Source organism: Serinus canaria, chromosome Z (assembly GCF_022539315.1).
Source record: "Serinus canaria isolate serCan28SL12 chromosome Z, serCan2020, whole genome shotgun sequence".
NCBI classification, from domain to species: domain Eukaryota; kingdom Metazoa; phylum Chordata; class Aves; order Passeriformes; family Fringillidae; genus Serinus; species Serinus canaria.
In genome coordinates, this window is record NC_066343.1 from 22491037 (window position 1) to 22515475 (window position 24439).

At 37.8% G+C, this 24439-nt stretch overlaps 1 protein-coding gene across 3 annotated transcripts in view; it reads right to left on the reverse strand.

Moving 5' to 3' along the window:
- DMXL1 (Dmx like 1) overlaps positions 1-18201 on the reverse strand; it is a 75895-nt gene extending 57694 nt beyond the window's left edge. For 2 of the 3 annotated variants that reach the window (XM_030236721.2, XM_030236723.2), the window contains exons 1-6: positions 18047-18201; positions 9402-9527; positions 5848-5925; positions 3779-3857; positions 3163-3295; positions 834-900 (exon numbers count right to left, since the gene is read on the reverse strand). In XM_030236721.2, the coding sequence (XP_030092581.2) occupies positions 834-900; positions 3163-3295; positions 3779-3857; positions 5848-5925; positions 9402-9527; positions 18047-18133 (570 nt within the window). In that variant the 5' untranslated portion in view covers positions 18134-18201. Of the gene's footprint in view, positions 1-833; positions 901-3139; positions 3296-3778; positions 3858-5847; positions 5926-9401; positions 9528-18046 lie in introns of those variants that run through there. The other variant, XM_050986581.1, reaches the window with a different exon arrangement.
- Between the last annotated feature and the right edge of the window lie 6238 nt (positions 18202-24439).

Consider the following 24439-nt stretch of genomic DNA (forward strand, 5'->3'; position numbering starts at 1 on the left):
TTCGGTTCTTTAGTTGGTAGCAGAAACTCGATGCAGAAAACAACTTCTTCTCCCACTCATATTACTTAACAAGTAATATAAATTCTCATATGGATTTGTCACATTTGTTCACTGGATCCTCTACATGATCTTGACTTTTTTTTTTTTTTCTGCTTTGACTTGTAAGGACATTATTCTCCTACAAAACCTGAACAACAAGTTCTGGAGTATTAATAAAAGATTTGTTTGTTTCAGGAAAACAAAAGACTGACATTTTGCTTTAATTTTTTTGCTGATTTTACCAAGGGGTTCTGCTTTTGCTGACAAACTGCTCTATGTTGAGCACACAGAACCAACTGTGAACCAACTGGCCACACTGTCATGAACCATGTGCCAATACACCTATGGAAGGGAATGTGAACCACTTCTAGGGACACATATCTGCATACAAATATGTTTACAGAAAAACATACAAAAGAGCTATTTCAAATTTTTTAATTTTTTTTTTGTATTTTGATTATACTTCCTCACTAGTAGGACAGCTAGCAGTAATCTCATCCACAGATTTCCCTCAGTCCTCAAAACTCTTCTTTTTCTTATGTCTTATAATTTGGTACAAATTAAAAATGAGTACTTTAGAATAGTAAGCACAGAATATTTGGTGTGTCACCTCCCTGCCTGGAACTACTCTTCTACCAAATTCATGTTCACCAAATTGTAAAGACACATAGACAGACTACAAAAAAATTACAAAATTTTTTTTTTTCAAAAGAAACCTCTTTTTTTTGTTATCGTTGGTTTGCTTTAATGCTTATCAGAATTAGTACAAAGCTCTAAGGAAAAAAAATGCTTACCTTTCCAGCAGTAGCAAAAAACTCCCCATCTGGTGAGAATTTCATTAAACAAACTTGAGAAGCAGTTCTATAGAATAAAGACAATTAAAGGGAGAAAAAAAACTTTAACAACTTTTATAAAATTCTAAACATTTTTTTCCTTGAATGCACAAAAAATGTTTAATTCTTAAATACAAGTGTGTATTCTGTTGTGTGAAAGTTAAATTTTAACAAAGTCCAAAAGACTAAGATGTAAACTCATGTACAACACATGGCTGTAGTGCTCCAGAAAACCAAAATCTTGCAGCTGAATATCCAATATTCAAAAATATCATAGCAGAAAAGCAGCTGCTAACAGATTAAACTGTTCTACTTCCACTTCATGATTATAAGGATCTCAAAATGATCTCTGTTGCCCCACATTATCTTCCAACTTCTCTGAAAGACAGCTGCACTTCTCATATTTCCTAGAATTACAATTCAAGAAAACAAAATAGTGTAAAAGAAATAATGTAGTTAAAAAGTGTCTGAAAGTAGCTTTTACATGAATGATCACACTGCTATAAGATGCTACATCAAAATATTCTACACCTAATTACGCGGTTAACTTTTGGAGCATTTTACTTCAATTGGCTGTGCCAATAAGAGAGTTTCTTTTACAGGTTTTGAAGCACTCAGTTATTGACCAAGTAACAAAGCTCATTAACAGCAACAAGAACAAACAAAAAAGTAATTGCACAGCACAGATACAGTATACATTTTTGTCTTGAATTTAATACACATGTAACAAGTTGTTGAGGCCTAACTTTCAAAAGGGATTAAGTTAAATTAAGGTCAATAAAAGCAGGGTGCATTTATGCGCAGTAACAAGAGCGAGGTGATTACAAAAGCCCTGTATCAAAGAAGTCCTCCCAGGTTTAAGCAAAATTCTCCTGCTGGGGCAAATATGAAAACATTTGGGAATGTTTCCTTGAGGGGTTAAAACAGGACATTTGCAGGGGCAAAATAACATTCTTGCAGACTTCTCTAAAGAAAAACCTACTCTAAATCTAGTCGCACTAAAAGTGCCAGAAGACATACAGGCATAAAAGGCATACAAAAAAAGCAAGTTCTATTGACCCTTTCCAGGACCTACTCATTCAAAGAAGGCAACACTCAGCTCTATCTCCAACAAAGAGTTTAAAAGAGGAAAACACGCGGAGAGCTGAGAAGACTTCTCTAAGTCTTTATACATGATACAAATGCAAAACCTGTTATAGAAGGAACAGAAGAAAAGCACTGTCTGTATGATCTTGACTACTGTTACCAGAAACCCAGATTCTAAAGCCATACTTAATGTCATTCTGTCTACAGGATGACTTCTCTTATTAGGCTGAGAGATGAGAGCCCAAATATGTCTCAAACAATACAGTAAGTCTTCAACTCTTTGTATTTAGAAAGTTCATCACATGTGAAGAAAAGTTTTTCAGTTGTCATTTGGAAGATCTTGGGTTTTTGAACACATCACTGATAGGAATTCAAGTAAAGAGAAAAAGGAACAACTGAAGCATCATAAAATGGATGTTTTTCTGGTACAGCCAGAAAACTACCTATAGAACTACCTACTAGAATTCTAAATGCTTCACAAAGAGTAACTTCAGGTTGGTCTGCCCAGTCAGCCACTTCAGGAAACTTCTTTAGAGGATGGCCATATGTAACATTGCTCCCACATGAACAGTGTACCCACACCACTGTACTAGAAAAGTCTACCTATGGCAGAACGATTTAAATTGTCTTATAAACTTAAGTACTAAACTAAATCTCTTCTGAATGTACAATATACCATATACAAATGTAAATATCAATATCAACATGAATACAAGAAGAGAATTCAGAGACACAGAAAAGAGAATGCATCAACCTTGACTGTTCCAAATACCCAAAATAAATCTAGAAAAAGTATGAGTGAAAGCAGGGGGTGGATGGGTAAGAAGGAAACAACAATGGAGTACACTGAACGTAGAAGGAAGCTTTTTTAAATCAGTCCCGCCAACAATTATACAGCTTTCACCTTATTTCTTCTACAATGAAGAGTGCCTATTAGAGAGCTTCAATATTAGCCTTCCCTCAGTATTTTACTAGTGCTGTCTGTAGCTGAAGAATTGCTCCAAAACCAATTGCAACTGACCTCATAAGAGGAAAGAATGTCACATAGTCAAGGGAAATATGATTAAAGTTTATCTCACATCACTTAATATTTATCAAGTAACAGCATGCAATAGCATTTCACGCAACTACACTAAGTATGTAACCTCAAAGGTATGAATCAGTAAAGAAAAGGGAATTACTTGTCTTTAATTGGGTTCCTTACTTGCATTGCCAGATACATCTCCACTCTCCAAGTCCAACACCTGCTCTTTCAGTACTGTCATTGTCAGCAAGGTTTTCCAACGGAACATTGGACCAAAGTTGAAGACAATTGGAACCAGTCAGAAGGCGAGTACCTGGAACAAATACTTATGGAAATCTAACAACAAGCAAGTAACAAACTATAGACTTTTACAGAGAGAGAGAGAAAAAAAGTTCTGCAAAGCTGAAACTGCAGAAAAGAATATGGCAGATACACCTTTTCTAATTTTTTTTTTGTAGATTTGAGCACCTAGAATTCAAACTATGAAAAGTAATCAAATTTTAGTTATTCTCTAAAAGAAATGCCTACATGCACTGCAGACATTACTCTTTCTTAACAAATATTTACCATTTAAGCCACATTTTCTTATCTGCTCAGATAAGATTAATCAAGCCAGACCATTCAGATGCAGTTAGTATGTTAGCTCTCCTGTAATAAGTGACAAAAGGTACATTTCACTCCACTTTGGTATTCTCTGTCATGCTAGGACAGAAAAAAACCCTTTTCCTTGTCCACAAGGAATGACAAAATTTTAAGTCAAAAATTAGGGGTGGTGTTTATTTTAATCTGTTCGTACCTGTGGGATCCCATGTTAGATTATGCACTATGGCTTCCAGCGAGATTTGAGCATTCTTCTGCCACTGGTAATGTAACACCTGAAATTTCAAATATTAACAAATACTAGCATTAAAATTCTTCATTCTCCTCTTTCCCCTTTTTAAAATATACATAGTACATCTTCACTACATTCTACAGATTTTAAGATGTTTAACGTAAGTTACTGCTTATCTAATAAAAATTGATTCATTCTGACATTAAAACTTTTAACATTTTAACTTCTAATTTTAAAAGTTTAGCTTGAAAAAAATTAGTATATAAAATCATTACTGGAATTTGACAAATTTTTTTTAGGAGGAAGTAAGATTTTATTTTTGATTTTAAATTTAGATTTTATTTTATTTTTTATTTTTATCATAACACGTGATACTTCCCCTCCACTCTTCCTTTTTTTTTTTAATACATGAAAGAACAGACAAATATTTTTCACTTTTGCATCACTACTTCACTCTCTAGAACAAGTTGATGATTAAGTTTACAAAATATTTATCTTGTTTGTTTCTGTAATAGACCAAAAAGGTTTGACGTTTTGATTTATAGAAGAAACCGAAAACATTTCTGGAAATAATATTAGGAAGCAACAGGTTTCTTTCTTAATTCACAGACTTTCTTGAAAGTAGTCATCCTCCACCCCAAAAATATCACACAGAAATAAATGTGAAGTTAAAATATGACAACTCAGTCTTTCAGTTTGGCAAAAGGCAGTAAGAAGCAGTGGCAGATAAGGACCTACACAGAGTATTTGCAAAGCTGGGGTTTTTTTGGGTTTTCTAGACCCTAAACATTCCAGTAAATGGAAGACAGAGACAATCTTACAAAAACATCAAACAATATGCTGGAAACCATTGCATAAAAGTAAACTGAAAGAATGAAACAACAGAATATTTCTTCAACTAATATATTTGAAAGCAAATCATGGCTGGTGAGTGCTTCCTCTACTGCTTACAGTTACTACTCCAACTCTGAAGTTGCAAACTAAGCATACTCTTTACCAGTATAGAAAATCATTCAGGATGGATTGGAAAATGCGGTGGATGGACCAAAATCAAGAGCAGTATATCTGAAGTGCTAACAGGAGCTTGAGAACTACATCTTACTGTAATTTTATTCCATTGCTTTCTAGTGATGTAAATTATTACGTAGGTGTTCATTTCCAGCTAATTAATTAATATATAACATACCACAAGTTTACATGTACACCCAGGATCCTATGACTGAGTTGGTTAATACAAAGAGGAGAATCCACCAGATGGTCATATAAACAATTTGTTAATGGAAATGGTGACCAAACCCCTGAAGAGGGAGACATAAGCTCCTTGAGCAATTGCCGTTAAAGTTCTTATATCAACAAACTGACTTCAATTAGAATCTAATGCTTCTAATTATAGCCATATGCCTCCTCATGTAAGAAGCATGCTTAAGTAATTTGCCCTAAATCATATTATTATTCAGAAATTAAGATTCTGGATGTTAAGCACTAAAACACTCTCATCAAAAGTAAGCCCAAAAAGAATAAATATTTTTCTTATTCACCATTATAACACTGAAGTATAATCATTTAGTCAGATACTCTAAAAAAGCCACAGATTTCTGAAACTATTACAATTTGGCCAAGGACATGTAATTTCATAAGCAAAAGTTAAAATAAGAACTGTAAAACACACCAAACATAAAGGCTACACAGGATGGTTCAAAAAGGAATTAATATTTTAATGGCTACACTCGTGGCAGAATGGGGCTGTGTATGTCTTTTTGTGTTCTGGTATATTTTGTTTACAAACTGCAGGGTTATATAAGCAAGTAATATGAAGCATTATAGTAAAGCCTATCTTCCTTAAAACTATTTCAAATTACAGGCCTCTGTCCTTATCCCACCCTTTTCACTTCCCAAGGACCACCTTTATGTCTTAACTTTATTCCAGCATTAAAAGAAGACATCAAAAAAGCTCCAGCTTTAAAGCAAACTTTACTTTAAAGTAAAATCTGTCAGGCTTTGTGATATAAATTAAGGACTGATGAAATACTTACATGATGATGACTGCTGTTCTGCTTCAAGATGCTAACTGGCTCAAAGATACAAATCACCTTTCCATAAGAAGCTGCAATCTAAAGTAATATAAATTTATATGTATACAAACACACATAAAAGAAACAAGCTGAACAAACAAAAAGAAGATGCAAATGGTTGATTTTACTTTTAACACTGCTCGTAGATAAATTTGAAGATCACATCCGTACTTCCTTTTGAAAACAGAAAATTACATTCACCAAAAATCACTAAGCTAGTGTTGTCAATAATAAAAATACAATCCTCCATTTACTCATTAATCACGGTAAACTACTGAGAGTATAGCTGGAAAATTTTTTAAAATCAGATTATTAGCAATATTCTTCCTATATTAAACTATGTAAACACTCAAAGCAATCTGCAGAGTTCCCATTCTCAGACATGGAACCAGTACACAATCAGAGCACTTTTGTCGACTTCCTTAGCATTAGAACAGGCTACCTTTTAAAAAGTTATTTCAAAAGATCCAAACTATGCAAAGAAAACACTCAGTGCAGAAAACTGTAAATAAAACTACTACTAAAGACTAACATAAAACAGTCCAAAAAAAGTTGCAATATTGTCAGTTTTAAGTCAGTGTTTGAAAGTCTTATTTCATCACAGATTATCAACCACCTCAGACTTGCATTAATACAAAATTAATAGTATTTGATCTCAAGGTATCTATATAAAAGCAAACCTAGAAGATTTGCTAAGAAGAGCCAAAACAAGCCAAATGAATGTTAAAAACCTTAGGCAGAGAGCATGAGAAAACTGTCACATGACAATGTGGCCAAAAAGTATTGTGAATTACAGATTTACAAAAATTAAGGGGTCTGCATAGGTCATGAACAACAGACATCCTGCATTCTGAGCTAATGGTAGTTAAAAGAAGAACATCTACAGATACTATATGCTGCATTAATAAATACTCTATTTCTAAAGTATTCACAGTTTTCCTTTAACAATAACATAGAAAGAGTCACTTCATAAAATACATTTTGATTCCAGTATCAACCACTAAAGTTTGAAAGGAAACCAAGCTAAACTGTCACACCTAAGATCTATACAAACATAGAGACTCATACAGATCCTAAAATCCTCAGATCCATAGCTTTAAGAGAAACCCTCTACATTAGAAGAATAGATAGTTAAATAAATTTCCATCCTACTAACATCAGCCTGACCCAAAAATGCCAAGAATAATTTTGTCACATTTGCAAGGAAGAAGTTTCTTCAGGCATTCTGTATTTTGCAAACTAATATCTGCCCTCTCTAATTCTCTTTAACTACCACACTTACTGTTGTATTCTCTAATAATTCTATTCCATACCCAACAGCAAAAATTTATATAAACTCATATTGATTAGATTTTTCCTTTGTTCCTTTTCTCCAAACGTGGACATTTTTTCCCTATTTTATTGTTCAGTGGGTTTTCAAGATAACATTAGCATTCCAAAATGCTGAACTTGTAGTGTCCAGAGCAACTGCTGCTCCCAAAACGTTTCACTAGTTTCCACAGCTACTCACCCTGCACCTTCACAGAACTGCACTCCACCAAAAAGAATAATGGGATTGAGAGCACCTTCAGCAAGTTCCCTGGTAACTCCAGGCTGTGTGGGGCAGGCCACAGGCTAGAGGGAAGGGATGCCAGCCAGAAGGATCTTGGCAGGCAGAGAGATGCGACCATGTGAACATCTACTTCAAAAAGTCCAAGGGCAAGGTCCTGCACCTGGGTCAGTCAGAATCAATACCATCAGTACACACTAGGGAAACTGACAGATTGAGAGCAACCCTGTGACATGGGTTTGGGGGTACTGGTGGACAAAACAACTGTACATGAGCTGGCAGCATTTGTCTGTATCCCAGAAAGCCAACCATGTTCTCGACTGCTCCAAAAGAAGGGTGGCCAGTAGGGTGAAGTGGATGATTTACCTACCCCAGTGAGACATCAGCTGGAGTGTCCCCAGCATCAGGCAGAAATGGACACGTTGGGTCCAAAGAAGGGACATAAAAATGGTGAGAGAGTTGGAGTACTTCTCCTGTGAAGACACACTGAGAGCATTGGAACTGTGTGTTTTGACAAACCAAAGTGGAATTTGTGCGTTAGTGATGATGAAGAATGTCTAAGAAGAAATTATACCCTTTCAAGAATGACCTGAAAATTCGTTGATCAGTCTAGTCAATAAGCAAATTCCTAGCCATCCACTGCTTAGTACTTGAGCATTTTAGAAGTACATCCAGTTTTCTTACAGCATACAATACCAACTTGCAGACTCGACCTCACGGGTCATTTAGAGTCTGCAAGAAATTAGGAAGAAATTATAAAACTCTAAAGAAAATAAAAAACTCTAAAGCTTTGTATGCCTTACAGTGTGATACATTCATGTGTGTTCATTCACAATTCAAGGACAATTTCTCATTTAAATGTACACAGAATTGGTATCATGCAAATGATACCAATAGATACAACAAAGATAACCTTGCAAATTTAGAGAAACAATGCTCAGTGAACTCAAAAAAAAAAAAAACCTTCTAGTTAACAGCTGCCAGTGGAGAAACCCAGGTTTTTACGGGGAAAAACATTTCCTAATTTTCATCTGTGTTCCTTCACTAGCACTGCAAGAGTTTATCACTCAAATGTTAAAAAGCAGTAACAGAGTGTGGCTGGGGTTTCATCAGCACAGTGCTCACACGGAAACACAAACTGGTTTCCATCTGAGGTCTTGTCTCAAGATGGACACCAGAATATAACCAAAGGTCTCATCAGCTCATAAGGCTTGTAGAAAGCTTACATTATCTACTCACAAAGACAAGCTTAGAGAAACAACAGAGATAGAAAACCCCTTACATGAACAGTCATCAAGAGTTCCCACTGAACTGGTCAACAGTTTAATCCCTGTGACATCCCAATGGGGTGTTATGGAACCGTGACATCCCTGTGAACAGTTACCTTGTTATTTCTTTTTAACTCTGACAGGAAAATTTGAAAAAAAGCTCTTTTAAAAGGAATTAAAACCCAATGTTGTCTAAAATGCAACATTCTGATACAGACCTACCTATAAAAAACCAAAAGCTAAGAATTCAAGAAAGCAAACCTCATCCAAAAGAAGCTTTATGAATTGCTTGAAACAGATGTCATTTTTCTGGATGATCTGAAAGTGATATTTATGGAAGCATTCATCTCCTGCCAGCCACTAACCTGTCACAGTATGTCAATGATATGCCCAGTAGTGCAAAGCCATAGTGAATAAATTACTTTTGCTTCCAACTTAGCAATCTCTTAGTCAAATTCTTACCCTGAATGTAGCCCTGAATCCACAGCCTCCTATGCAGTTCTACCTATGACAACCATCTATCATATCTATGGTTACTATTTAAATTTATTGTGCTGCTTACAAGTAAACACAGAAAGCAATCAGTCATTTTACTATTCATTGTAGTATATTTGCCCTAACTTGCAAGTATACACATTCCTAAGAAGGTGCTTAACATGACATTGCTGGAACATTATTAGAAACACTGCTCTACATACCTTCCCCTGTTGCATTGAACAGTCCACACATCCCACTTGAATGTTTCCATGTTTTGCTCCAGGGATTATCTGTAATCGTTCAAAGTCAGTCCCCAGTATCACAATATCACATCCTGATGCGTATGCCTATAGTATAGATTAAAAAAAATAATTTAATTTATGAACCCACTCAAAAATAATCTAAAGCTTTATCTACTTACAGCATATCAGTGAAGTATGAAACAGTACAGTCCATGTAGCCTATTCATGTAAAATACTATCCAGTCAGAATAGGTCTTTGCAGAAAAAATACAGATGTCTGCAATTTAAAACCAAGTAACAGAAGAAACTGCTATTTCTCCATGCTTACAAGTGCATCGTAAGACTTGCATCAGAAGCAAAAAGTAGTTTGAGATAGAAATACCAAAGAAATGTGGCGATACAAAAACATCTAAAAGAAATGTAAATGCAAAAATCCAAAGTAGTACTTCTTGCAAAGTAGAAAAAAGTAATATATTTCTTAGATTGGAGACAGGGACTTTAGAAGTTTTTCTTTTACTTTTTGAAATTTCTGGAAAGGAGGAATAGAATTGAGGAAGCAAAATTTTACTAAAACATTTAGTAAAGGACTTTGTACAGGCAAAAATCAAAAACTAACAACATGAAGCTCAGTTATACAGAAGAAAAACTATCCTCTCAGACTTGTTGAGTCTCCTGTTATTTGCATGAATTCTATTCTCTCCAGTTTATCATGTATGCTGATATATCTAACACCTTCTTAAAGCCAGTTAACTGAGTCTTGCAATGCTTGAGTCAAAATTTCTTCCTATTTTCTCAGTTTTATTAGATTCTGAGTACTATTATAAGTATTAGATGTTTTATTTATACTGAAGAAACTAGTGGAAACAACAGTGAGCAGAATCATCCAATTAGCATAAGAAAGCAGCATTCAAGGATGAAATTTTTAGAAAAAGGAATGCACTCTCATTAAAAAGTTAGGAAGACAGCAACAAAATTAAGAGCACAAACAAATATTTTTTAAAGAGAATGATAAAAGGATCAAAAATGCACCATTTTAATTGACAAAAAGTTTCAAGAGCAGAGTAGCATCACAGAAACTGAAGATGAAAGATTTCCATACACTGACAGAAATGATCATGCCTTACAATCAACTTTCCTACTAATTTCCAATATATTAAATAAAAACTGGACTTGAAAACAAAAGCAGAATAACTGAAAGCTAGATACATATATTTGAAATCTGATGATCATGTTTTCAAGTGTTTTACATGAAAGAGTACTTTTATCAAGACTGGCCTAGACTATGATACCAACACACATTTTAAAATAAATAAATAAATAAAATGAAAAATATTGAGATTTCAGTCCAAAGACATTTTTCCCCACAAAGGATTAAGTGATGCTTTAAAGAAGAGTCTCAGCCAGAAGACTGTGTTCACCACTCCCAGCCAATATTCAGTTATCACATTACAACCAGCATAACACCAGGCACCACCTCATAATTGAAAATGCTGTCTATATTCTGCAGACCAAATATACCCATATATTTATTTATGAACACTTTTTAATGGTAGGTTTTTGAGCCTCTTCCTGTCCAGCTCCCCCTTCAGATTCAAGACATTCAAACAGTATAATTCCTCTTGTCAAAAGAGCAGCATTTATTACTAATTAGCATACTGAACTACAGGTTCCAAAGCAATCTAAACATAAACTCATTCAAAAGAAGAGACTGAGTAGTAATTTTTGTTCAAATGTTCAAGTAATTATTTTGATATTGTGATGGCATTAATTTCAGACCTGTTCACCACAGAATGTTTTTTCTTCAGATAAAAATAATCTCACCTGGTGACTCACTGGTTAAGTCCACAGTTTACCAGAAAAAGCTTATTCAGAAATATCCTATATACAATTTTTCCTAAAGCCATTTCTCAGAATTGAGTTCTGTATAGAGGCAGTTGTAAGGAAAAGAAAAACAAACTAAAAGAATCGTTTCCATGTAAAGACATAACATAGAAACCTAGATCCAGCTTTATTATAAATGTATTTAAGATTGAAGTGTCAAAGGCTGTATGAAACCCACCTGCTGTGTGCATATGCCCCTCCTAGGCCTCATCAGCACTTCAAAGCCTTACTATATTTCTCCCATCTGGTTCTCCCCATTTCTAGCTTCACAGACAGACAAGCCTGAAACCACCTTGTGCCACCACCACAATCATAGGATAGAACACAAAGAATGCCTTGGATTGGAAGTGACCTTAAAGATCATCTGGTTCCAACTCCATAGCAATGGGCAGGAACTTCTTTCACTGAGTTTCCTGAGGTGGAAGTGACCCACGAAGCTCATCAGTGTCCAACTCCTGGCCCTACACAAGAATCAAACCACACAACCAAGCGCAATATCAAAACACTTCTAAACTCTCTTAGGCTGGAGCTGTGACCACTTCCTGGGCAAGCCTGTTCCAGTGTCCAACCATGCTCTGAGAAATCAACCTTTTGCTAATACCCAGCCTATACTTGCCCTGTCACAACTTCAGGCCATTTCCTAGAGTCCTGTCACTGAGCACCAGGTATCAGTCCTGCCTGTACACTTTCCCTCATGAGGAAGATGTAGGTTGTCATGAGGTCTTCCTTAGTCTCCTCTTAGCCAGGCTGTCACTGCTGATGTGGCTTTCCTTCCAGACCCTTCACTGTCCCCTTTGGATACTCTCTCACAGCTTTATATTCTTCTAATGGTGTGCTCGAAAGTCAGAACCCAGGCCTGCTAACCCGGGCTATGATGGACAAGAGGAGCTTAAAGAAGTATTAAAGCATCCCAGACTTGCTGTTTTCCTGAAGGAAAACACCCTCATGTTCTGGCATTTCTCCACATTACTTGGAAAGACTGACACTTGCGGGGGGAAAAAAAGGAATCACTTCAGACATCAGTCTGTTCAGACTGGTCATACCTGGTCACACTGGCTTCCCAACGCCAATAAGCTGCAGAACCACTGACTACTTCCTAAGCCTGTAGAACTGATCTGTTCCCAAAGAGATAGAAAGGGGGGAAAAATGGTCTTCTCAAAGAGCTTCCAAATATAACTACAGCCAAGCAGAAGGATGATGACTTGGAAGTTATTTTTGATGTTTAGTTAATGTTCGCCTGCAGGAGAACCACAGTTTCAAAGACAAAAGGCAAGGGATGCAGAGGGTAGGGAAGTTTTATATTGCAACGGAAAAAGTGTCTGAAGAAGAACGTGACTAAGTTTTCTGTCAACTGGCTCCTTTTCTGCTGTTCTCACTATTCTTCACACAGACCAGACACCTTAGGAGGGAAGCTTGTGTACCCCTCCTACGGTGTCCTTCCTTTGGTTCCTTGTTGTCCCCCCTGCAACTCATCCATTAGACTGATCCTGTGTCAGATCCTCTTACATATTCACTGGAGCCCAGCTGAAAATTAGGTTCATAAGCAGCAGTATCTTACCAAGATGCTTATCTAAACAAAGTGCATAAAATTGGACTGGACTGCTGGACTAATTTTACACTTAAGATTTTTTTATTCATGGCAGAAGTATTTTAGTGTGATATAATAGAAGTCTGTACTGGGGCGTAAGAAATATCTTCCATACCCTAAGAGGGTCTCAGATACAATAAGAATTAATTTTGCCTACCAGTCACTTTATCTAACTTTTATTGCAAGACTTGTCCATGACAGTTAACAAGCCACTCAGCTTCATTTTAACAGGAGCTAATATGAGTGCATCTTTGTAAGCAGTGGTAACCAAGAAGAAAGGTAATTCCAGTCTTCTCTTAAGTAAAGTGCCAGTGATTCCAGTGTAAGAATTTATTGTATGTATATACACACATACATATTTTCATATACATATATATTCGCTTATCTATATTCCCTTATGGGAAGGGGAGGGGAAGGGAGGGAGCAGAAAGGCACAAAATGCTGTCATATAGTTGTATGGAGAAAGAATTCCTAAATATATATTTTTTTTAAATAATAATATTAAAACCCTAAGACAAGTTTTTGAAGCAAGCAGAGCCTCTAGTTTGATGCTGGCAGGCCATAAAAGCCTTTCACCTTAAGAATGCCCTAGAACATTTACAAGAAAGTTGTCTTTGTACAATAAGACAAGCAGATAAGGTGATATTATCATGTACTTGGAATGTTTATTAAACAATGCTTTGTTCTTCTGTTACAGAAATAAACAAGATAGAACTAGTTCAAGCTGCAGGACCATGGCTCTCACTTGCTGCTGACATAGCAAACAAGCCTGAAATTAGGAAGTGAAAGATGTTCCAGACCTGTGAAAATAAATGTGATTTTGCATTGCTGAAGTGGGTTTTCACAAAAATTCTTCCCATTCTTTTAATCCAATGTTGGCTCTTCATTCTAAATTAGTATTTCTTTGAAGAGGAATAACAGAAATTTTGACTAGAACAGTGCTTTAAAAGCACGGGAAATAGTATAGACAATTATACAAACTATTCTGATTTCTTTCTAAAGTGAAAGTCTGACAAACGCAACTCACAGTCTGAGACTGCTATTGGGAAACTACTCTCAACAGAAGAAAAGCAAACAGTTGGGGGCCTCAACCTCTCACATAGCACAGCACCTTCAACACATTTATTTCCCTTACAGTCAACCTTCTTGACATATTTCTTCTAAGTACTGACAAAGTTTTTGCTACAGTTTCTGCTACAGCTGTTTCAGGGCTGACACATTACCTTGGACAACTTGTACAAACTTCATTTAACCTACTTCTCTCACATGAAGGACAGCTATTATCCATGGCTAAATGCAGCAGACCATGTGTGTACACACGCATATTTATAAAGATACATATATATATATATATATATATATATATATATATAAACACATTCAAGCATATATGAGATGAACATACACTAGAAAGACAATGCAAAATTCAGTAAAAGGCAAGATAAAAACTAAAGACAAATCTATGAAGCTGATGATACCGCAATAACTGCTATATTTTTCTGTCCTGTACATAGAATGGCCAAAATCAAAACAGTCACCATGAGCCACATGGTATCTTGCTGAATTATTTTATTCTATTTTAGTATGGTCTCTCTCTATCCCCACTTTTGCATCAAAGCTTACACTAGTATAAGTATTTCACTAAAACATTTTTTAAATAATTAAATTCTTTTATTAAGATGCTATATTAAATTTTAAGCAATTATATTTCATCATGTTTTGAAAAACAAATTCAACTTCTTAACTTATCAGAAGTACTTGAACTACTATACTACAACTGTATTATAGTATATACAAGCACCTAATTGATTTGCCATGCCCTTTCAATCATGTTTCACTGAACTTTGAATCATGAAACTGTACTTTTCATTGATGTGTAAAGAAACTCTCTCTTTTTAAAAAAATAATCAGTTAAGACACAATTAATTTCTTAAATCCAGAGTAGCTTAACTCAAGTAAAAAAACCCTGAACTCTTAAAAAGGTTCCCTATTAAATCCCTTCCCTTTACTAAATACCAATCAAGAAGCAGGTGAGGTGTAAACAGTGTAATTTCTTGTCTGACTCTTATGATATCTCAATTTTCTGAACTACAAATATCCAGGGAGTTCTAAGTGTAAAATTTAAGTACTTTCTAGACAGGTTAGTAACAATATTACTGAGTCATAGAAATTACTTTTATTTATCAAAAAACTTTGCAGAATGGGAAGCTTTTTTCTACTGCAAACCCACCACCTTCAGAAAACTCAGTGTGGTCTTGACCAAGCCATGGAACCTCACCCCTACCCCAATTTTCCAGGTGCCTTTCAACTTCAGATATTTAGTTCCCAGTTCTATCAATTGTACATAGCAAGTCTCAAGTCCAGAATTAGTTTAATCACACACACAGATGAAATCTGTCAAGGAAATACTTTGGTTCCATTGAAATAATCTATGTAATTAATCTTTCTTTCACATATTTTTACCCCTACGAACAATTGCTCTTTTGTGAATTTCATTATCAGTCATGGGACTTGCACTTGTTAAGTTGCTATTGTTCACAGAGACTTCCCTTCACCAAAATCTTTTGCTACCTTGGTGGGGGGAAATAATAACTAAAAAACATTTACAGAATCAGAACTGAATGAGCAAAAACATAGTATCAGCACTGGTGACCCACTTAACTAGTTCAGAGGAATCCTATGTGATAAACTCCAGGAGCTTTTTAAACATTTAGTCAAATATTTCAGACCTGACGTGAACAAAAGAAAGCAAAGGATGTCTTCCACTGTAGACAAGTACATGGAAAATAAAATAATTCAGTATCCAGAAAAGGACAAAGAATAAACAGGTAACTTCTGACAACTGAGAGCCAGGTCCCCATTGATTAAGTGTGCCATACATTACTATCACCTGCCCTCAGCAGAGAAACAACAGGCATGCTTCTTATGGTATCTGAATACTTATAAGCCCTTTTTAACATATAAATAAAAGATGGGCTAAAAACTTTCTCAGTGTTCTCTCCAAGGAAGCTCATGCTCCACTCTACCCTTCACATCCTAAAAAAAAAGTCAGAACAACAAACCTGCCTCCCATTAGATATCTGAAATACTTCCTTAAAACATAACAGCACATACCCAAAAAGGTGTATATGATTCGGTGGATACAGGAAATTTTATACTAATTTTACTTCAAAATTTTCAGCTTTTAAGAGAAGATTCTTGATATTTTTAGCTTAGAACTGTAATATTTTAAAATACTTCACTTTGAATACTCAGTGCTGTCTATGAGAAAATATCCTGAAGCATACTGTATATAAAAAAACAAAATTACAGACCAAGTTCTCTTGGACAAGGACAACTTGTCCCTCCCATACAGTACATAACCCTGAAATATCAACTCCTATGTTCTCAGCCACAATAACTTCAAACATAGAAGTTTGCCATGTTTGGGGCCTTTTTTCCATTTCTAAAGTACAATTAAATAGTTTTTATACTAATTAATGCTTATAGTTTCAGACAGGGAAAAACGATGGTCAATTTTTTTTCATTGGATTTTCTAACACTTGAGTCCATCATTCTTTTCTTTAAAAGCAGAAATTACCTTCAGTGCCTTTTACTTCTTAATCCTTCTGAGCAATCTCATTAACTTAACACAGCATTACAGAATCAGTAACAACAACAACAAAAACAGCCTTGAAGCAGTCAAGGATATTTCTGTTAGCCATTTAAATATGAGGAAAAGAAATCCATTAATAACCTTTGAGGGGAAAGGATAATGAAAGGAAGATGAATGCAGCTACAGGAAATATTGTTATTACATTTATGTCCAGGAAACATTGTTACATTGTACTTCTATGAAAACAGCTCCTCCAAAAGAGAGACCACAGTAATGAATATCAAAAATTATGCTTCCCAATCATTCCATTCTCTTCCAGAAGAGATTCCTACTCTTCTTACCCACTGGGGACCTCCAAAACTTCACATAAGTTCAGCTGTAACAGGCAGAAAGTGAGCCTAGCTACATGAATGACTCAAATTGTTTCCCTCAAAAAAGAACGACCTCAAAATGGCAAACTTATGACAAGATATTTCGAAAGCTTACTAGCATTTCTCTTTAAAGCACACCGCCTTGTCTCTTACTAAATGGCTTCCCACCGCAGGTAGTTCTTTGACATTTCTGGATACGTAAAATTATAGTTTGGCACAATTTGTCTCAACCGCTGTAGTTTTTAAGATATCTTCCAACGTGAACTTATTTATGGGAAGCAAGGACATAGCCGGACATCGCTGTAGACAGAGTCCGCAGAGCCAGCCTAGCCTTGTGGAAGCACCTCTGCTCCACTGCCCCAGGAGGAGCTGCAAGTAACTAGACGAATTTAACTGCGTACATCAGACGGGACAGCAAACAACAAGATTTCATTCCTGGAATTCCGTCTATCATTCCCTTATCAAACTGGGTAGCACACCAGGCTGAAGCTGGGGGCAGCCATAAAAGGTAAGGTTAAAAATACCCCAGCGTGGTGCCCTGAGAAACTTTGCTGCATCTGATCTCTTTCCCCTTCAGCCCTACGCGGAGGGAGGGTGGGAAGAATAATACAAGTGTGTTTACAAAACAAAAGCAAAAGGAAGGAAAAAGCACGCTAATGAAGACTTTGGCCTTTACAACGTACTGAAGTGCTTTCTCTCCACTCTTAAGAGACAGGGACTTCAAACAGGCTTTGAAAACCTCAGCAACACTAAGGCTCGGTATTCCAAGTTTTCCTCAGCTATGCGCAGGAGAGGATTCAGCCACCTTCCTGACTGCAGGGCAGCGCTGAACTCCCTTCCAGAGCGAGCCGCACGTCCCGGCAGCCGTTTATGTAATCTTTTATCACCGCCACCACACCTCCGCGGCCCCGGACCGCCGCTGCCGGCATGTGCCCGCCGCCCCGCCGGCTCTGCTCCCGCCCGGGGCCGCCGCCGGCAGCGGGGCCGCCGCTCCGGACAAGTTTTGCGCGTCCCCGCCCCCGCCGGGCCGGGGACCCGCGGGCCCCTCGGGCGGCGCCGCCGCCGCCGCCGGACGGCGCCACCGGGGCGAGCCCCGCGCCCGGGGCCGCCCGCGGCAGCCGCGCCTGACGCAGCCGCTTTCGGCGCCGGGCCCTGCGGAGGCGCCGCGGCCGCGGCGGGGGACGCTCACCGTGAAGGGCTGGTCGTGCAGGCTGCCCACGGAGAAGCAGCTATCCCCGGGGTTCACGGCGCCCGTCAGCACCTGGTGCAGGTTCATGGTGGAGGGCGCGGCCGCTCGGCCACCGCCGCTTGTCCCCCCGCGCCCGGCGGCGGCGGAGGCGGTGCTTCCCGGGGGCGGAGCGGGCGCCGCGCATGCTCGGCCCGGGCGCCGTCCCTGGGGCGGGCTGAGGGTTCCGTCCGCCCCGTGGGGAAGTCGACTTTCCTGTTGAAACACCCCGACTTTCCTGTCAAAACAGCGCTGGAAAACGCTACCGACTTGCCGGAGCCAGGCGGTGGTGACGGAGCGGACTCGAAACCTGCCGAGCCGCTGCACCTCCCGCCTGCCCCGGCGCATCCCCTCCCAGCCCATTTCTCAAGGGCAGGGGCTCAGCCGCAGCCCTCCCACCGGGCAATGACAAGAGGAAGCACATGGTAACAGGAGTCTTGGGTCCCCGAGGTTAGGAAAAGGAATCGCTTTTGCTCGGACCTGCGGGCAGCAGGGCTTTTCACCGTCAGGATGAAATGAGGGGAAATGGGAGCCGCCTGGGGAAGGCGCGGCAGCTCCCGGGCAGAGTGAGTGCGGGCCGGCCTGGCCCCGCCCGAGCAGGCGGGCTCCGGCCAGGCCCGAGCTCAGCAGGCAGCGTGCCCCTCGGCTCTGCCGGCCCGTCCGACCAGGGCACCTCACCTTTTCAGCGGCTGTTCACCGCCAAAGGTACGGCAAGTTGTGGTGTCTCCCAGCTCTGAGGCAGCGTGGCCATTCTCTTTGCTACACTTAAAGAACTTGATGGTATTTCTTTCCACTGTAACTAGTTTTTAGTCTTCCATCCATTTCTCATAGGAAACTTCTGCATTACAAATGTTTTCTCTCGTATATTACAGGCCCCACACCAATTTTCATTCTTACATTATCCCTGTGTCGAATATTAGATCCTCTTTCTGCCCACCAGCTCTTCCAAGAAAAAATGCAAAAAAAAAAAAATTTGATTGTGTTAGGCATAACTTTGTGTACCACATCCCAGGATACTTAGAAGGTGATACTGAGTATCTGTAGATGGCAATGCCTACTTTTCTGGTCTTTGCATAAGCAAGGTCAATCTCATATACTTTTGGACATTATGTCCGCATCGATTACACAGCGTTTTAGTAGATAAAAGCCCTGCATCCTTTAAAAAGCAGATGGACAAGCATGTCACCATAACACAATTTAATTATGAACATTCATGCATATTAAAGACAGATTTCTTTTAAAAGTCTTCTGATATGAGAAAAAAATCATCAGGTTTGGCACTCTGTGTATGTAGATGTTCATCCAAATAAAGTTTTAAACTGCTATAACCCTGATCACTTTTGGTTGGCAAAAGATCAAAAAAGCTTATCAAAATATCCTGTCAATGAGCAGTGATCTTATTCTTGCAAGGATTAATTCTCCTGCCAGCTGCAAAATCTCAAAAATCGACCTTAGTGAATTTTTAAGGTAACAAAAATTCTGTTCATTGGGTTCTAGGTAAGATAGTGAATTATCACTGAAAACAGTAAGAGACCCTCATTTCCAATTTTCAGCATAGCCAGCTGCTTCTGGGCTCACACTGTGACCTGCTCTGACTTGGCTTGCAGCCAGCTGGGACTTCTTTCCACAAGGATTGATCTGGAATACACTGGACAGAAGAGGTCAGAAATATTGCAGATCTATATTGGTTCTTCAAGCCTTATTCAATCCATAAGTGTAAAGCTAATAGGATTTGTAGTATAACAAAAGAAGAGCAGGCTAACACTAGACAGCAATCCCAGACCCCTGGCTGAGGAAGATAAAGAAATCAGGAAGGAGGGGAAACTCAAGACACCAACAAAAATGATAAAAGGAAGAGTCTTACTCTGCAGTTAATAACTGCTTTTTAATCTATATCTATTTACTACACAGTATGACATTTATAACTGCAACACCCTAACATGCTGATATGCTAAGAAAATACAGAACTTCTCATTTCCTTTCTAAGTGAATTTGACCTTTGTCACTACTCAGATTAGTATGTTTGGCTTACTTTACAGAAGAAAGGACATTAACTTCTGTTCTCTCTGCTGTGGATAGAGTGAGAGCCTATGTCATGACCTGTCAGGTATATAAATCCACATCAGGGTTCCCATCCCCACAGGAATGGGGCACACTATCTTCCTCCCCTCACATTTGCTGTCACCAACGCCCAGCAGCGCAGGAACTTTCATACCTCACCGCTGATCCCTGACTCTGCTGCTGTGCTTCTTCCACTTTGTAGCCTGGGGAATGGAAGGACAGCCACCAGCCATGTGTCCTGCAGTTTCATTTATGCCCCTCCTCACTTCTGCAACATCTGTGAATTCAGCTGCAAATTACAGACAAATTACCTACTGTATGTTTTATTATAATGTCAAAGTGAATGCATTGTAGGCCCCTGATATTTAAAAAGAAAAGCTTTAAAAGGTTTAATATGATTTAAAGTGTATTTATACATTGTCTTGTTGACAAAAACATGTAAGTTGGTTTAGCTCAGAATTTTAAAACTCATCGGTTTCTTAAAGGTAAAAAAAAAACCCTCATAAAGCTAGCAGTTACAACAACAGGTTTTTTCATGTCATTTTTGTTCATTTTGCATATTTCCTCACCTTTTCAATAAACACTTTTTCTTCTTTTAAGAAATCTTTGGTTTGCCTTTCACTCAGAAGAATTAAAAAAACAGAATAGGCATTGAGTTTAACCTACAGTATTGTAAAGTATCATTATAAACTCCTTTTCATTGTTCCCCCTCTAACCTCAGTAAATCTTTGTTAGAGGCTTTTGGGAGCTGCAGTTCTTCTCACAAGCTGATGACTTCTGTCATTCACAATTGCTGATGAGTATGCTCACTCAGTCCTTGACTTTGTTTCTTTAAAGGAATTGTATGAAATGGTGTCTGTATTAGAAGATCAAGAAGGTCAGAAAGGAAAAACCCTAATTTCCCAGTATTTTAACATGCAGTGGCTGTGGTTGTTCTGAAAACCTGACAAAACTACAGCATTTGTCCATGTACAAAAGGGCTTGGAAGTGAACAATTTACTGCTTTTTGATTATTGAGAAAAGTATTACTTTTCCAATAACAATGAGGCCCTTAAATGCTCCGTAAAGCAATACTGAGTATATGCATGCACACTTCTCATTAGTAAATCCTGCATATATTTTCCTGGCAGAATCCAAGGAAAGTCTAAATGAGAATTTTAAATCATACTCCCATGAGTCTCTTCTAAATTCAAAATTGCACATCTGCACAGCAAGTCCTCATTAACAATATTCTTCAGTGTAATACCGTAAAAAATTGATATATGTATATGAAAATTATTTCAATTGCAGAATTACAATGACACACTTTGTGTTCTTTCTGCACAAGAAACATACAAGAGTCACTCATTAACAGCGGTGAGGCCACTTATGTCAATGATATACAGGCAGCTTGAAAGAAGCTGGCATTTTAAGTGTCATGTTTAGAGTTTGTCTATGGTACTAGGAAATCTTGTATTCTTCCTGTATTTCTAAATAATTAGGTACAGGAAGGTAAGATACATTTTACATTGATATTTTCACCTTTCATGTGAATAAACCAATACACTGCAGCCAGGAATAGCTGTGCTACCTCATACTCTGTTTGACCTTGTCTTTGCTGCCCTTGATCTTTCTGCAGGGTTTCTTTGGTTTGTGAATACACAGTGCAAAAGTAGACCTTAGTGAGGTTAAGACTAAAGAGCCCTTACTGATCTCCTTAAGATCTGGTGTTCTCCCTTTGTGATCACACTGGCAATCACTTGAAGAACTACTTGATTCTCCTCTTGAGCTTTTGTGACTTCTAAAAATGTAAAACAGTAAAAACATACCAAAGAATCTTGGGAAAATGTGAAATGCATAAATACATACATATTGGCATTTAGTAGTGAGATTCTAAACAGAAGACCACTTTATAAAATCTTTTTTTTCCAAAAAGCTTGCTTTGTTCATGTCTTTAGTACCCCAAGTTTCATTATTTGTAGCCTGAAGGTTAGAGTGATATTTGGTTTTCTTTTTTTTTTTTTTTTTCTCCTTGGTACAGTTTTCATTTGGTGAAAGATGTTTTGTAACAGCTAATGTTGCTGTCACATCTCCTGTACAGTGCAGTACATTGCCTTTCACTTCAGTGATCTGATACGACCTTTTACTTGGTGAGGGAGATATATACTGACTGGTATCCTTTTTTACGAGATATTAGTAAAGATATTTTCATTTATTAAATTCAGGTTTTATTTCGCTTTGGTGATTCTTTGGTTCCAACAGAGAATATCATAACTGGTTGATTTTAAGGTACAAATCAAAAATTATTAGATCCCTCAGGCTTGCAAATTAACAGTTAACAATTAGCAGACTTTTAAAATTTCCATTCATATAAAGAATTTTACATTCATTTCACATAACTGATTAAAGCTACTTTTGAAGAAAGTCATTAAAGGACTACTGGATAGTACATTAACTGTCCACTCTTTCCCCATGTATTTATAAAGTATTCTGTCATCCCTCACAGCTGAGGATGCTGAGCTGGACTTTATCTCTTGAGTGAGAGTAGTGGGAGGCCTGGCAGGTCCACCCATCTCTTTCCAGCAGGCTGCTCTCAGGATACAGGTCTGCACCACAGCAGAGGTGGGAGAGCCAGGAGGGCTGCTCTGGCATGGAGCTGCTGTGCAAAATATCCACTGGTGGATTACAGAGTGCATGGTTGAGAGTGATCTTGTTTGGCACGTAGAAGTCCTGTCCTACTACAAATGCTAAAAAGTGATGACTTCCAGATGCATCAGTCAGTTTTCACATGTCATCTGTCTTACATGAACAGGGTACTTTTGTGCCACAGCGCAGTAGTCAATATCCTGGAAATGACTGAGCCTGGCTTTCTCCACAGATACAAAGATGGGTCTGGTTGGGTCAGTTCTTTGTGTAGACCTGGAAAGCTCCATCTGGCCTCTGAGAAGTTCTGCTGACAGCTCATCTGCTGACACTGAACTCTGATTAGGCTGCTGATGTATAGCCTGTTACTTGAAATTCACATGAACAGTTGAAATAGTTGAAATAGTCATTATGCAGTATTATCTACCAGAATGTATTTGTCCTTTTTATGTAAATTCTGAATTATTCAGTAAGCCTATTCCTTTTTTATAAACCGTGATTTTTCATGTTGAGCATAATAACAAATACTATTTTTTTGTTTACTCTGAAATGTCAATTATATGTAAATAAATATGCAGACTCCCTATTCACATGATGAATTGTCATACTGCCAGTCTACTCCAATAAAGAATATTATTTCATAAATTTTGGACTCTCTGGGGTATTTCAGATGGCACATGGTTTCCATATCAAGCTTAAAAGGGCAACACTCTGTATATGTGTCCCTAAGAAACTTACCTGAGATATAATGCAATCACTTTACTTTTTCTTTCATGTTTATATCAAGAGCTTGGGTACGTATGTTTCCAAATTCACTATCAACATATCTCCACAAATCTGTTGCATACAGACATTCATATTTAGGCCTTTAAAATGGCTTGAGATGCTCAAGGGCTAGCCGGGGAGGGGGCGGCGGTGGGGAAATGTGATTTTATGCTATTATTTCATCTTGTTACCTCTTTAAGGTTGTTAATGACTAGATTTTAACCTCTTAGGAGGATGATTGAGCTTTTGACAGAAGACTAGTTTTTCCTTATACCTGTACACAGACTTAAGCAGATGGCCATTTAAGTATTGGGAAATAAAACCACAAAAGTCCATTGTTCTTTCCAGTTGCAGTGGAACTAGCCATTTTATTCTCAAATGCATACACCCCTTCTTATCTCACAGTCATTTTGTAAGGTAGCCCTGTATTTTGTTCATGGTAGCAAGTCAAAAGTTGTTTCTTTTTCTGATTGCTACATTTCATTAACATAGTTCACATTCATATGCACAAATGCAGGGTTTCTGAACTGTCAGGCATACTTGCTTTTACAAGATTAATATTACCTTCTTTATACTGTTTTTATTCCACAAGTAGGGAAGAGAAAGGAAGAGCAATCAAATGAAGGAGTGTTTGTCTGTGTGTTAATGCACATTCATTCCAACATTAAATGGCATATTCATAATGCTGTAGAAACATAAAATTTAACAATGGTGCTGAGACAAATGAAATGTTGCAGCCTGGTGGTAGATTCTCTGTTGACTGTCATATGCATAGTATAAAATGGTGTTCCAGTGACTGATTTTGAGTGGAACAAACCACAAACCTAACAGAGCTTGAAAAAAGCTATTAAAATTGCTGTCTTTCTCATCACTTGAACATCTGTATGTCACCTATTTTTCTTTGTAGGG